Source organism: Leptidea sinapis, chromosome 4 (genome assembly GCF_905404315.1).
Source record: "Leptidea sinapis chromosome 4, ilLepSina1.1, whole genome shotgun sequence".
NCBI classification, from domain to species: domain Eukaryota; kingdom Metazoa; phylum Arthropoda; class Insecta; order Lepidoptera; family Pieridae; genus Leptidea; species Leptidea sinapis.
Window position 1 is genome coordinate 8,842,308 of NC_066268.1, and position 16,004 is coordinate 8,858,311.

The 16,004-nt window shown below is 36.7% G+C and overlaps 1 protein-coding gene across 2 annotated transcripts in view; it reads right to left on the minus strand.

The window, feature by feature from the left end:
* LOC126979707 (mushroom body large-type Kenyon cell-specific protein 1) overlaps window positions 1-16,004 on the minus strand; it is a 260,963-nt gene that overhangs the window by 14,963 nt on the left and 229,996 nt on the right. For both annotated transcript variants that reach the window (XM_050829175.1, XM_050829176.1), the window contains 2 exons: window positions 15,249-15,361; window positions 829-972 (listed from right to left, as the gene is read on the minus strand). In XM_050829175.1, the coding sequence (XP_050685132.1) occupies window positions 829-972; window positions 15,249-15,361 (257 nt within the window). The remainder of the gene's footprint in view (window positions 1-828; window positions 973-15,248; window positions 15,362-16,004) is intronic.

The window sequence follows — 16,004 nt, forward strand, 5'->3', positions numbered from 1 at the left end:
ACAATTGCGCTCGTCGGTTTGAGACAAAACATGTTAAGTCTCATTTGCCCAGTATTTTCACTAGCTACGGCGCCCTTCAGACCGAAACAAAGTATAGTTTACACATTACTGCTTCACGGCAGAAATAGGCGCCGTTGTGGTACCCATAATCTAGCCAGCATCCTGTGCCTCCCACTGGTACATGAAATATATATTAACAAAACCTGCTTGTTAATAGGACATAGTATAGTACTCATTATCAGCCGGAAGATGTCCACTGATGGACAAAGGCCTACCCCAAAGATCTCCATGACGATCGGTCAAGCACTGCCCTCATCCAACCTTCTTACGTGGCTGCTACCATGGCCACCACGAGCGGGGCCACCGGTAACTGCGAGCCGATTCCTTATAGTTTCTGTTACTTTGCCATAATTGCCACACTTGGCAGACGGTTTGGCTATCGCAGTAGATTGTAATGTTCTTTGGAAGGACCCTGCTGTCCATCCTCCGTTCTATGTATCCCTAAGTCCTAATTAGCCTTTTACGACACCTATGAGAGGAGATGGGGTGGTGCTATTCTGGTGCAACACCACAAGCAATAAATCGTACTATATCTCATTAATAAAATATGTGTAATATAGAAGTGAGGGTATTAAAACTCGGAAAACCCCAGTTCCTCAGCAATGAGACCTAGTTAGATTGGTCTTTCGTTCCCAAAAACTGATGTGTAGTCAATTTGGAGATACGCGATGTAAATAAACAAATAAAAGTACATAGGTAGGTAAGATTCTTAGGTTCAAGAAAATTGCTCTTTTAAAATCTGAAAACAATGTGATCTATTTGGCTTACCTCGTGTTGTCCAGGCTGTGGCCTTTGATGTCCGGGGGAGGAGTTCCACTAGTGCTGGAGGTCGACTTGGCGCTGAGGTCTAGTGGCTGTTCTGCCACCGTCGGCGATGAGCTTGGAGGCACCTTCTCACATACTTCGGGGACACTGTTGGAATTTGAACAGCCATTGAATTATGCCATCATTATTACAAAAATTGAAAGTGGTTTTCATCTAAAACTTTTATTTCTTAGACGCTTGGCACTTATCATAAAAAATATTGCGATATCTTCATTTAATATAAAGTTATTAAAGTCTTAAGAATGGAAGATTTTTATAAGCACTACATGCTCAGTTATGTGTGTACGCGGACGAAGTCGAGGGTATCAGCTAGTTATAAATATTAGTGTGAGCTTTTCATCATCATTATTTGCATGATTCAAAACGCCGAGCGCCTTTAAATAAATATTACTTTTAATTTATAGTTTGGATAATGTTTTTGAGCTTTCCACATATAACGAAAATCGGTGAGGAAAAATGCTATGAAATGAATGAAACATAAAAAAGTGCAAAAGAGACTAACCCCCTTATTCCTAATGGTCCGCTAACTTTAAACAGCCGCTTAGAAGTGTTCTTTCTTATTCTGACTTATGTCAATAGAAGAAGACAGAGTGAGAATTAGCAATGCTTTAAGTTAGCAGACTATTATGAATAAGGGGGTAAGAATTTAGTAATGATTGAGTAAGTGTATCATGGTTTTAATTTGGCGTGTCAATAGTAAGCTTAACAAAAGACAAAACAGGGTTTGATCAAGTTAAGGACATCTACAGGCGAATGCCAGTTCAGCCGTGTCTGTCTACAAAAGGGACGAAATATCAGGACAGAATATAAGCGTTTGCCTCATAAAGACTTAGCTTAGCGTTTTTACTGAAAACATATTAATTAATAGTTTTTTATACAACAGTTGTATAAGAAGGGTAAAAACGTAGGTGGTGCGGGTTGCGATGTAAGTCGCAGGGGAACGTAACCTTACTGTTTTGGAAGGAGTAGGAATTTGCGAATAATATTTCAAAAAATCAAGAATTATTTCGTTAAAAATGCTCCCTGTTGTTATAATGAAATTGTTTCACAGTGGAACTGTCAAACCGTGCGTCACTCGATTCTCTCATAGAAAATATGTTCCATACAAAACAAATGTTGAAAATAATAATAATTATTATATATTCCTCAATCGAAATAAAAACTATACTATCTCTCAAGTTGGACTAAACTGCACTCGATGAAGTAATCCCCATTAAAATCCGTTCATTAGTTTAGGAGTCCATCGCGGACAAACAACGTGTCACATAATTATATATACTAAGTATTACCATTACAAAAAAAGGTCTGAGCGTTACTATGATTTATATTGGATTTGTACTATATTTTATGAGAATACATTGGTCACATACACAAGTGTCAATAATGACAGATGACAGTCCATACAATCATTTCAAGTGATGCATTCGTCATATTTTTAACAGTTGGAGGCGTTACGTCGTCTAAAACTTTTGATAGAAATCCTCAAAAACAATTGATTTTAATTAAATAAATAAAATGATTTTATGAATTCAAATAAAGCATTCTCAAAGGGTTAAAACGCTTTTAATTGTAACTGCGTTTATACTTACATTAGATTTTTGCGTAAAATGTTAATTTTTTATTATTATTTTAGTTAACGTTAATGTAAATGTAACTTTTACGCATAAATTTAATGTAAAAACACAGTTACAATTAATTACACGAATTTTAATCCTTTAAAAGTGTTTTATTCAAATGTGTGACACTCGCGTTGATCAAAGAAAATACAATTTTATGAATTTTAATATGTAAAGTGTAACTCATAAACCCACAAATCCATGAAATATATAATATGATACTATCACGGAATAGTAAAAAAATGAGGACTCCGTGTCACGTTACATAACAGTGTAGCATCAAAACATGCCGATAAACGTATAATACAAAGCACCACGCACACACTTACACTACTACAGGCCGATAGGCGGCCATTATGAGAATTGTCATCGTCTGTGACAGATCAGTTTGAGTCTCAATAAAATATTTAAAAAATGCCGTCTTGCGTTGTGAAAAAGTGTTAAAATGATACTATATAAGTATTTGTGGCCATATATGATTATTTAAGGGGAAAAAAATTGTGTAACTAGTATGCGCCGTAACCGCACACACACTAGCATAACGGTGCTTCACTTGCTGATATCACGGCGCGGAGTCCTTCTTTTTTTACTCGTTCGTGGTTACTATATTGATATAGGTAGCTATAAAATTATTCCATTTAATTCAGTTAAATGATGTTCCTTATAGGTCGAGATCATTAGAAAATTACAAAATTAATTTGAAATATTCTCTATTAATGGTTAAATTTATTCAATTTAAATTTAATAATACCTACTACCAATTCATGCATTTAGTATGTTTTTGCCTCGCAAATTAAATTAATAACACGAGTTACACAACCACTACCTAATAAGGCGTAATAATTATTCAATTATTGCTATTTCTTATTTGCTCTAGAACTTTTTTTTAATGAAAATATGGGACTAGACGAGCAGGACGTTCAGTTGATGGTAATTTATAAGCCCTGCTAATTACAATGCAGTGCCGATCCAGGATTCTTGAAAAACCCATAAATTCTGAGCGGTACTACAAATGCGCTCGTCACCTTGAGACATAAGATGTTAAGTCTTATTTTCCCAGTTATTTCACTAGCTACGGCGCCCTTCGGATCGAAACACAATAACACATTACTGCTTCACGGCAGAAATAGGCGCCGTTGTGTTACCCATAATCTAGCCTGCATCCTGTGCAAAGGTGCTTTCCACTATTTTGTTAAGAAAGTTAAAATTTCATAAGCGTACAAGAGGTACTCTTGTATATTTTAGCAGTTTACTGTCATAGTATTAATTCGACTGAATTTTTCTGAATGATCTGTTGAAACACATTTCATAGCCTGCTCAAATTGCCCTTTTCTGCAGAACAAATATGTTGCCTATATCGGCCCTACCCTACAGTACAATTTAAATACATAATTATCATGAAAGTCAGCAACAATTCAACACGACACAAACGGCCTTACAAATAAACTTGGTGTAAAGTTATACCTATAAACCAAGAAGATGCAAAATGTCTACTATATCCCTGACAACACTGTCAATACAATGATAATTCTGTAATTTTCCGAATATCAAGCAGCCTTGCAAATAAACGCGGGAAACGTTATACGTCCGAATAAACCAACCATAAGCAAAATCTATTATCTACTAGCTGACCCAACAGACGTTGTTCTGTATATAAAATTAAGTTTATTTTTTACCTCCTGAGAAAGTTAGAAAGACATAAATTCTAGTAAGTTGTTAATTTTAAACTATTCTTTCAATTTGATTTCTGAACGACGGGGGACACATCAAAGGAAAAACAAAATTGTTGTTTTTATTTAATTCCGAGCATTGTCATATTTATTCACCTTTTAAACCTTCTCTGGACTTCCACAACTAATTCAAGACCAAAATTAGCTAAATCGGTCTTTACGAGTTTTAGCGAGACTAACGAACAGCAATTAATTAATATATATATAGATTACAATATAATCATTGGTAAATATTTTGAATATTCTTGGTTTATTCTCAAGTAAAACTTTATACTAAGTTTATTTGTAAGGCCGTTACACAATAAACAATATTATAATCACAATTTCTACTCTCAAACTCTCTCAACAAAGGCGTCACTCAAAACTGAATCGTATAACCTAAATAAAACAATGCGGCCCGGCTGAATGGAGGCCGATAATTTCAATATTCTTGAAGGAATATCATCTGTTGACAATAACATCAAAGCGCGGGCATTGTTGCGAATCGAGGTAACTCTATTCACAGAGTTTCGTTCGGCGCCACGCGTCAATATTCTCCGGGAAATGCTACCAATATTTTATAACACTTCATTGCGTCCATTTTTACTGTATATCTCTATTCTCTATGTTAATCTGTATTTTTAGGGATTCTTTCTCAAAAACATTAAAAACTACTAGCTGCCCCGACAGACGTTGTTCTGTAGATAATAAAAAAAATACTGTTTCGTAGGAATTTGCAAATAATATTTCAAAAACATCAAGAATAATTTCGTAAAAATGAACTGGAACTGTCAAACCGTGCGTCACAAAATTCTCTCATCGAAAATATGTCCATACAAAAGAAATATTGAAAATAATAATAATTATGGGTCCTTTATCAAAATAAAAACTATCCTATCTCTGAAGTTGGACCAAACTGCACTCTATGAAGTAATCCCCATTAAAATCCGTTCATTAGTTTAGGAGTCCATCGCAGACAAACAATATGTCACGTATTCTTTAATCTCTGTAAGGAATCAAATTAATAATACAATTTTTGGATCTATTGATTTGATTTCTATTTTGAAGTATTAAAGCGTTTGTTGTAATGACCGTTGTTAAGTACCTATATCTCCAAGTAAACGTGTATTTTTAATAATTCTTTCACAAAACACTAAAAACCTATTTTCGTAAGCGTTTGTTGTATCAATCCTAAGTAAGGTCACACTTACGGCCGACTTTTCTGCCCCAATAAACTTATCGACGGTAACTCACCTTATACGTACACGCTGTCTGTCAATAGGACGACGTATAGCTTACCAGCGATAAAAGTTTATGTGGAAATTACAATTCACGCGTCCCAATATAAGGCGATAAGAATGACTTATCGGGTATATTGGGACAGCTTCAGATTATTGACAGCTAATTACTGACAGAAGAAGGTAGTTATTTATCACTATCTGTAGATAGTATATTGGGAACGGCCGTTAGACTATGCATCGTGTATTTGGACCCCATAGTGTAAAGTCTTTTGTAAATAAAATTTAAATAGTACAGAAGAAGTTTAGCGGTTAGGCCTCACCCATACCTTGTCAATATTTTTATATATGCTTTTAAGCCCTTCATCATCATCATTATCATCAATTCAGCCGGAAGATATTCACTGCTGGACAAAGGCCTCCCCCAAATATCGCCATGACGATCGGTCCTGCGCTGCCCTCATCCATCCTTCTCCGGCGATCTTGACCAGCTCGTCGGTCCATCTTGTGGGGGGCCTACCTACACTACGCCTTAGTACGTGGTCGCCATTCGAGGACCTTACTGCCCCAACGGCCATCTGTCCGCCGAGCTATGTGCCCTGCCCACTGCCACTTCAGTTTCGCATTCATTTGGGCTATGTCGACTTTGGTTCTCCTACAGATCTCCCCATTTCTGATTCGATCACGCTGGGATACTCCGAGCAACAGAGAGCTTCCATAAGCCCTTCAATCAGCTTTAATAATTCTTAACTATATTCACGTTTTTAATTCGAGCATTCGAAATTCAAAAATTGTCGAGTCTTCTTTACTTATAATAACAAAACATCGAGAGTAACATCATATACAGATGTGTAATATGATGCAAGCTTCGAAGTCTGTTCAATTGTCGGATTCACATCCGCTACAGTGATCGATGCACGTGTTCATATTACTACCTACGTATTGTCGGGATTGCCTACACAGCATTTGTGCTGCATTATAGCTGTTCACTAACATCTGAAATTCAGAGCTGTTGAGCTTCTCTTTGAGCAATTTTATTAAAAGTCATTTTTAATTCGCTAGATCTAGTAGTTTTTAGTTCGTTAAATCTTTCGATAGATAAGGGGTTGCTAGTTCGATTGACGCTGGGAGTAATGAAATTGCCTGCTCGAAAACTGAAACTAAATTTTATATTGCATATTTAATTAACTAATAATAATAATTAACATTACTATTCTCCGAGGTTTTATTGTCTTTAGAGGAACAGGAGTCAAGAAAGTTATTTTTGTAGATGTTAATAATTTAATTGGTATTTTATTATATGGTAAGTTTATGAAATGTATGAACGATGCGTTACTCAAACCCGCGACCTCTCGCGTTCCGTGCCAGCGCTCTTCCACTGAGCCAACCGTTCGAGTGACGTCACGTTCATAAATCTTCATATGTTTTGTTCAACACTCAGGTTGTGGCTTCATCTATATGATCTACTTTACAGTTGATAACCTGCTTAACCCCAATAATTGCATATTAGGAAATTGACTTGAGATGTCGCTCTTTCAAATCTAAACAATTTGTTATTTTTTTTAAAGTGATAACCCTCACATCTGGGATTCACACACATTTAATTTTGTTTTCAAATTCATCGTTCATCAATTTTGGTTTCAAATTTAATTCGTTCATAAATTTTGTTTTCAAATTTAATTTTTGTCATTTTTCCCAAAAGTGAGGGTTATCACTTTAAAACAAAATAAAAAATGGTTCACAAATACATAATTTATCAAATTAAATTAAATGAATATTTATTTGCATGAAATATTGCAGTTAAGATGTTAACATAATATTATTAATAACCCAACATGTTTCGTCAATTGACATGCAAAATATGTTATAGAGTTGTCTAAGAACCAATTTTTTATTTCACTTGTCCTAAGATAGAACTAAGTTAGTCCAGTGTTATTCTAATTAGTGCTCCAGTTTCATGTGAAGCAATACCTCTAGAGTCCGTCTCTGAATATATTTAAATACCAAATTGGATTAAATTTACTTCACCTTGGATCTAGTCTTACCTTATTTTATGTCTTAACTAAATCAATTAATCAATACACAAGTAAATAATTTGAGGGAACGATGGCTGTTTCATGAGTCAACTCGTGAACGAGTGCTGCTTGCGTTGCTTGGTACTAATTATGACAGTAATCACGACCATCATGTTCATGAAGCATCTTTACAAAAGTATTAAATTCAAATCTCAATTATATTTAAACAGTTTATTTTGTACTTTTATGAAATATTTGATATTTAAAACGGTATCTAACTTTGAACAAGAATCATATGTTGGATGCAGATGCCGACATAATATTTTTGCTGCTTCTTATAGCCCAAACACATGATCGGATTTGGTACGGCCATCGGACGGTGCGTTGCGTGCCTCGCACCACGGTCCGGCGTCGTAGGTGTTTTGGACACTGCGATATATTATCGAACATGGTCCGCTATCAGACCCCGTCCTAAGCTTTGGTCGGACCAAATCCGGACATGTGTTGAAGCTATTAGTGTTCCCGCGGACGACGTGGCGAGCAACAGTATTGCATATTTACTAAACAAATATTTCATGATTTGTTTTTCAAGGAACTTTCTTCCACGTACTACAAAGCTGTGGAATGAACTTCCTTGTGCGGTGTTTCCAGGACGATACGACATGGGTACCTTCAAAAAGCGCGTATATCTTCCGCCGGCAACGCTCCTGTTATTCCTCTGGTGTTGCAAGACAATGGCGGCGATGATCACTAAGCACCAGGTGACCTGTACGTACATAAGAAATAAAGTACTTTCTAAAAAATATTCTCTTAAAAACTGTACATAAAATGGTTAATAACGAAATTTGTAGAATTTCAAGCATTACAATAATTATTTCGTATTCCCTGCGGGCCTACCATGAACTCTTATTGCGATTCAGTTGACAACCTAAAATGAACTGCTTTGCTATTTCGTATCACGACGTGATTAGAGCTATCTAATTTAGGTTGACGTCAAATCAACTGATTAAATCGCAATGATGTCAATTGAATGCCAAAAATGATATCAACTGAATCGCAAACTGATTTAGTTCCTTCATTCATTCGTACCATGAGGTGTTATTTCAACCTTAACTGGATAGGTTATATGTCGAAGTGACTGATTCGAAAAAAGTTGCTACTTCCTCAGAGGAAAGTGAATCGTGTTGTTAATAACTGTTAAGAAATAGTGTAAACATAGAAAAGAAAAATTTTATTGATTAAAGATGAGATGAGAATACTATATTGGACTTTTTTGTAAAACAAAATACTGAAAATAAATACCAAAAATGAAAATACTAAAGACGAGGCAGTAAGGGCCCGGGCTATAGCCTGTTCGCAAGAACGAATTAAAAAAAATGTACTCTGTGGTCCTGTCAAATCAAACATCAATGGAGGTGCGTTCATAACTCGTTATTTTTACGAAAACACACAAGCAAACATTTAATTTGTAATTCAAAGAACTATATTTATTTATATTACTATTATTTAAGTACTAAAAAGGGCTTAATGGTTTATAATTTGACGCAATTGCGCAATTTTAAAATGTATTTTTAGTATTTTCTCACCCCAGGAATGTTCTGAACTTCTGGAAGGAGCTGGGCTGGTTGGAGTAACTGGCCATTACTGCACGCAAAATAGACCCATGCTAGTGGTCTTATTGCGGAAACAGGAGCCCCTATACCAATACCAATACCAAGTATTTTCTATGCAAAAAAAACCGCTAAAATCATATCATTTTAGGTTTCGAAACGCAATTTTATTTCGTTCATTCTTCATAAGCGATCCAAACGCCAAAGGCACTTCATGGTACGAAATTTAGTGATTCAGTTTGGGTACCTAAACTGAACTGCATCGGATTCGCATCGCTTATTAAAAGTTGATGGTAGGCCCTCTGTTCTTGTAATTAAATAATGTCACAGCAGAACTGTCAAACCGTGCGTCAAAAATTTATCTCATAGAAAGATTCATACAAAAATAAAAATAAATAAAAAAAAATTTTAAGGGTCTCGAATGGAAATAAAAACAAACCTATCTCTCAAGTTGGAGTAAACTGCAAATAGTGTGCAATATTTATTAAAATTTTGAACAACCTACTTAACACGAAATTCTTTTACATATAGAGGCTTAGATTAAGGATTGGTCTCCGCTCGCTCCAACTAGATACCGTACTACCTAAGAACAATAGGTTTTTTCAATCTATTGGCAAATTTTGTATCTCATATATACGATTCGTGCTATTTTACATTGAATTTAATAAAATACATAATACTGGTGATATATGATCCCAGTGTATTTCTTATTTCTAATAGTATTATTTTAACAAACTTTTACTACGCAACCCGGCATTTTAGTGTCAATTATGAGCAAAGTTTAACAGAATGTGCCACATGCACGTCAACGTCACAATATGTTCGAGACTGGCTCGAGTACGCCCACTTGGGCGTAGTATTAACTGCCGCACTTTCCAACTACGCCTGCGGTATCTAGGTGGGCACGTCAACGTCACACATTATTCTAGACTGAGTCGAGTACGCCAACTTGGCCGCGTAGTATTAACTACCGCACTGTGCGACTACGCCTGCGGTATCTAGGTGGAGCGCAGCGGACACCACTCATTAATCTTAGTACAAAGGTTTATAAACCTAAAATAATACTCGAATATACATATAAATACAATCATATTGTCTTCATTATGGTTCTATCAAGAATACAAGAACAACATCTCCGTTAAAACGTTTGGCCTTTTAAACAAGTTATTTAATTAATGATACCAATAAACCTTAACTAATAAACTTTGCTTTCAACATCCGTTTGCATCAGAAACTTGTTAATTTTGTACTGCAGATATTATTTCTATGAAACGATGCACAGAAACCGTTTCACCGAAATGACAATCTTCGAATACATATTCAAATAGTTTTAATCAAAATAAGATATTATGAAATCACTGATTGAAATTCAAGCAACTACTATTATTAAAGATTTTTTTTTTATTAAAATAAGGGTCGAGACGGGCAGGACGTTCAGCTGATGGTAATTGCTACGCCCTGCCCATTACAATGCAGTGCCGCTCAGGATTCTTGAAATACCCAAAAATTCTGAGCGGTACTACAATTGCGCTCGTCACCTTGAGACATAAGATGTGAAGTCTCATTTGCCCAGTAATTTCACTAGCTTCGGCGCCCTTCAGACTGAAATACAGTAATGCCTACACATTACTGCTTCACGGCAGAAATAGGCGCCGTTGTGGTATATCTATAATCTAGCCAGCATCCTTTGCAAAGGTGCCTCCCACTGGTATCTATTCTAGAATTCACTTATAATGCCTAATCAGGACATCGAAGGACCAATTCTGCTTGGTTCCCTTTTGTAATGCAAGAGGAGGACAAACTCTCTGGTAATCTATAATCGACGATCGATACAACAAAAACACTCAAATTCAAAGAAACTGGGCGTCATTATTGCACGGCAATACTTCAAGCTTGCCCACATTCTAGCGTTGTACAAAGCGCAGGTCCGGCCACACATGGAGTATTGCTGTCATCTCTAGTCTGGCGCACCCCAGTATCATCTCGATCCATTTGACCTAGTGCAACGCAAAGCAGCTCGAATTGTCGGGGACCCTGTGCTCTGTGAACGGCTGGAGCACTTGGCGTTGCGTAGAGACGTCGCTTCATTGTGTGTCTACTACCGCATTTATCACGGGGAGTGTTCCGAAAAGCTGCTTCACACGACACGCCACAAATTAGGATATCATCCCCACCATCTGGATGTGTGGCAGTCCTCCACAGTGCGGTTTTCAAGGAGTTTTCTTCCACGTACTACTGAGCTGTGGAATGAACTTCCTTGTGCGGTGTTTCCGGGACGATACGACATGGGTACATTAAAAAAAAACGCGTACACCATCCTTAAAGCCGGCAACGCTCCTGTGATTCATCTGGTGTTGCAAGAGATTGTGGGCGGCGGTGATCACTTAACACCAGGTGACCTGTACGCTCGTTTGTCCTCCTTGTCCATAAAAAAAAACGTCAAATACTCAATGCCTATTGGTTTGAGGTTACTGTTATATAGCACATTTACAGAAGATTCGTCACTTAATTAAAAAAGGGTGCTACAGACAAAGTATTAGTGAAACACAGAATAATTTTATCAAACTTAATAATAATTACAAATTTGCGTATGATGACATGACGACCTGTATAGCCGAGTGGTTAGCGATCCTACCTACTGAGCTAGAGGTCCCGGGTTCGAATCCCGCACCTTGCACCTAGCAAGCATTTATATGATGAATATGGATGTTTCTTCCGAGTCATGGATGTTTAAATGTATTTATGTAAGTTTATATGAATTTATGTATGTTTAAGTAAGCAAATTGTATTAAATTTATCATTGTCTTGTAACCCATAACACAGGCTATATGTGCTCAACTTGGGGCAAGATAATTTGTTTAAAAAGTGTGTCAATATTATTATTATTATTGCGTCATTATTAACCTAACTCACCGACATAGCCCAAATGAATGCAAAAGTGTAGTGGCAGTGGGCAGGGCACATAGTTCGAAGGACAGATGGCCGTTGGGGCAGACTAAACTGTGGAAATTTCGACACGCTAAGATGCAACTACTTTAGTGTATTTTCTATCGAGAAAATTGATTTTAATCATGTTTTATAAATGACATAGTAAACAAATCATATATCAGTTATACACGGCATCAGATCTGATGAGAAATAGATAAAAAATAATCAGGATTTTGTTGAAGATAGACTCTTAATGGCAAACCTTCATAACTGCAAAGGTCTGTTCAAATATCAATAATTATCAATTAGTTAAATGTACAGTGTGAGATCTCAATGCCATTAGAAGGGCTTTTATGTGGAACAATTTTATTTATCACCGTTGATATATTAATTTATTAGATCTGTTTTAAACTTAGTTTCCGTTTATTTATTTTGGATTGACAACACGATTAATAATGTTGGTAATTAATTACCAAATACACAAATAGAATTTGAGAACAAAATTTATGTAGTATCGATGCGGGATGAACTGAGCCAACCGTTCGAGTGAAGCATCATTGATAAATTTTGTATGCTTTGTTCAACTCTCAGGTTGTGGCTTCAACAAGTTGAGGCTTAGTTGGAAGAGCGATCGCACGGAACGCGATAGGTCGCGGGTTCGAGTCCCGCATCGTTCATAAGTTTTGTTTTCAATTTTTATTTGTGTAATTAAACCCAGAAGTGAGGGTTATCACTTTATAACAAATTAATTACCGAATAGCTTAGATCATTTATACGTCTGGATAGACTATAACAACAGTGAAAACGACGAAAACATAAAAACGCACAGTAACACAAAATGTCATACAAATCGCGAGTGTAAGACGTAGCTTGTCACGCACACTAAACTAATACTCCTGGCCTGTTTTTATCGGTTGCCTAACAGCAAGAGACTATCGAGACGTATAAATTATCTAAGCCTAAAAGTAACAATTAATAATCCTTATAGTAATTATTACTCAGAACAAATTTAATTTCGGTTGTGTGTAATAAATAAATAAATTATCAGTTTACCAGTGGGAGGCTTCTTTGCACCGGATGCCGGCTAGATTATGGGTACCACAACGGCACCTATTTCAGCCGTGAAGCTGTAATGTGTAAGCATTACTGTGTTGCAGTCTGAAGGGCGCCGTAGCTAGTGAAATTACTAGGCAAATGAGGCTTGTCATCTTATGTCTCAAGGTGACGAGCGCAGTTGTAGTGCCGCTTAGAATTTTTGGGTTTTACAATAATCTTGAGCAGCTTTGCATTGTAATGAGCAGGGCAACGTCCTACTCGTCTCGTCCCTTATTTTAATAAAAAAACATATGTTTTCAAAATTTTCTAGGATCATTTTGAAAAGGCATCTACATCTAGCATAATATAGGTCCTATCATCACTACAAATGCATAGAAAATATTTTTCCTAATATCTTCTTCTTCTATTAACAGAAACGTTGCAAGACACCTACAAGCCAACCTACCTAAGTCTATATTATTACAAACCTCTACCAACAGTAAGTAAAACATTAAAAATAATTACGAAAGCTAAGTTGACACGAAAGCTTAAATTTCAAAAGTGCTTAATTCTTTAAGCGGATTTAGCAACGTCATCAAAGAAATTGGGTCATGCGTCCGTTCATTAAGATTTAAGATTGTGCTCTGAATGTGACTATTAAATGCTTATTTTCTAGTAATATTTCATTATTCTTTAGTTTCTCTGTGTGACCGCGGTTTAACTGTGTGGATATACCATACGTGTGGGACACGCCACAAATTAGGATATCATCCCCACCATCTGGATATATGACGGTCTTCCACAGTGCGGTTTTCAAGGAGCTTCGTACTACAAAGCTGTGGAATGAGCTTCCTTGTGCGGTGTTTCCGCGACGATCCGACATAGGGTACCTTCAAAAAAAATGTGTACACCTTCCTTAACCGGCAACGCTTCTCTAACTTCTTGTGTTGCAACAGAATGTGGGTGGCGGTGGTTACTTAACACCAGGTGACGAAAAATCATTAAATAAATATGTAATAAATATCTACAAAATCCAGTCTAAGTATCTAGTTTAAAATATGCAAGGGTTGTCAAAAACACTTGCTATGAGACACACAAAGGACACACAGATATTTATAGCAAAGGTACGAAAGATTTTACTAACTAGCGAAACCCTGTTGTTGCATGAGAACACCTGTCGCAACAACTAGGTTCTGGATAAGTAATCACCAACATACAATATTTTTTTATGAAAATAAGGGACGAGACCAGCAGGACGTTTAGCTGATGCTAACTGATACAACCTACCCATTACTATGCAGTACCGCTTAGGATTATTGAAAAACCTAAAAAATTCTGTGCGGCACTACAATTGCGCCCGTTACTCATTTGCCCAGTAATTTTACTAGCTACGGGTCCCTTCAGACCGAAAAACAATAATGTTTACACATATCTGCTTCACGACAGAAATAGGCGCCGTTGTGGTACCCATAATCTAGCCGGGATCCTGTGCAAAGGAGCCTCCCACTGTTAAAAAACCTTTTCTGAAATACGCTGCATTTTACGTATTAGTAGGTATTATTAGTTTTAGCATTATAACCGAACGAGAAATTTGGCTATGCATTAGTTATTAACATTATGTAAATTGTTGACATAGACTCTGACGTCACAGAAACCCGCGCAAAATGCGCGTTTGAATAGCCGAAATATATGGGCCGAAAAGAATATTTATTGTTTAATTCACTATTAATGTTCTTATCAATAATTTGATGTGTTTCATAACTTTTAAGCTGTAAGAAACCAAAATTAATTATTTTATAAATCATGCATCCATTTCAGCCGGAAGACGTCCACTGCTGGACAAAGACCTCCCCCATCACGATCAGTCCTGCGCTGCCCTCATCCAACCTACTCCGGCGATTTTGACCAGATCGTTGGTTCCATCTCGTGGGGGGCCTACCAACACTACATCAACCGGTACGTAGTCGCCATTCGAGGACTTTCGGAACATCGATCATCTGTTCGTCGAGCTATGTGCCCTGCTCACTGCCACTTCAGTTTCGCAATCATTTGGGCTATGTTGGTTTTGGACTTTGGTTCTTCTACGAATCTTCTCATTCCTCATTAAATCTCGCAGGAAAACGCCGAGCATAGCCCTCTCCATTGACTTCGGAGCGAACTAAGGTAACCTCAATAAATTAAAGCAAAACCCCACAATACATGATAAACTCACCCGTCTAGTGGTGGCCTGGCTCCTGCTAGCCTCTGCATCATCCAGGCTTGAGAGAGCGCCGACGGCACCAGCCCGGTGCCCAGAGCCGCAAGAGCAGCCAACATCTGTTGGAACTACCCACAGAACTCCATATACTAACCATAACAATATTAAGGGGGGCAGTAGAAAATTTATGAATTAGTCACTATTATGCAGAAATCCATAATTATCCAAATGTCGTGATTCTTATTGAGTGTAAATTCCGCTAAGATTTATCTTTAATTAATTCGACAAGTGTTTCATCTCTACACAAGGCATCCTCAGGAGATGTTGACTCGCCAAATTTTGTCAGACTCTTTTTGTTTTTTATTGAGTCTCCAGAATTTGGAGTATCAACCACACCCATTTCTATTGTTACTGTAACCAATGTTGATTGATAAGTCGTAAATAGTCAGCCACTCTTAACATTAGCTCCTATTTATTTTGAATAATAAGCAACTAGCTAACGCACAAATTGATAAATCAAAATTGTTCACGCCTTATCGGGCTGTGAAATTGTTTATCCTCTAGTATGTTGTAAATCCATGATTAAAGCGAACAAAATACAAAACCTCTTCGATTTTTTAATAATAATAAAAATACCTACATTGTCTCTTAATACACTTCTCATTAATAAAATTGAAATATTATAAAACTGATTGAAAGATGGGCATTATTGTGTGTTCTCTCTTAGAACGCAATTATTTTTCGAAGCAGTGGCAATTTTGAGTGTATCCA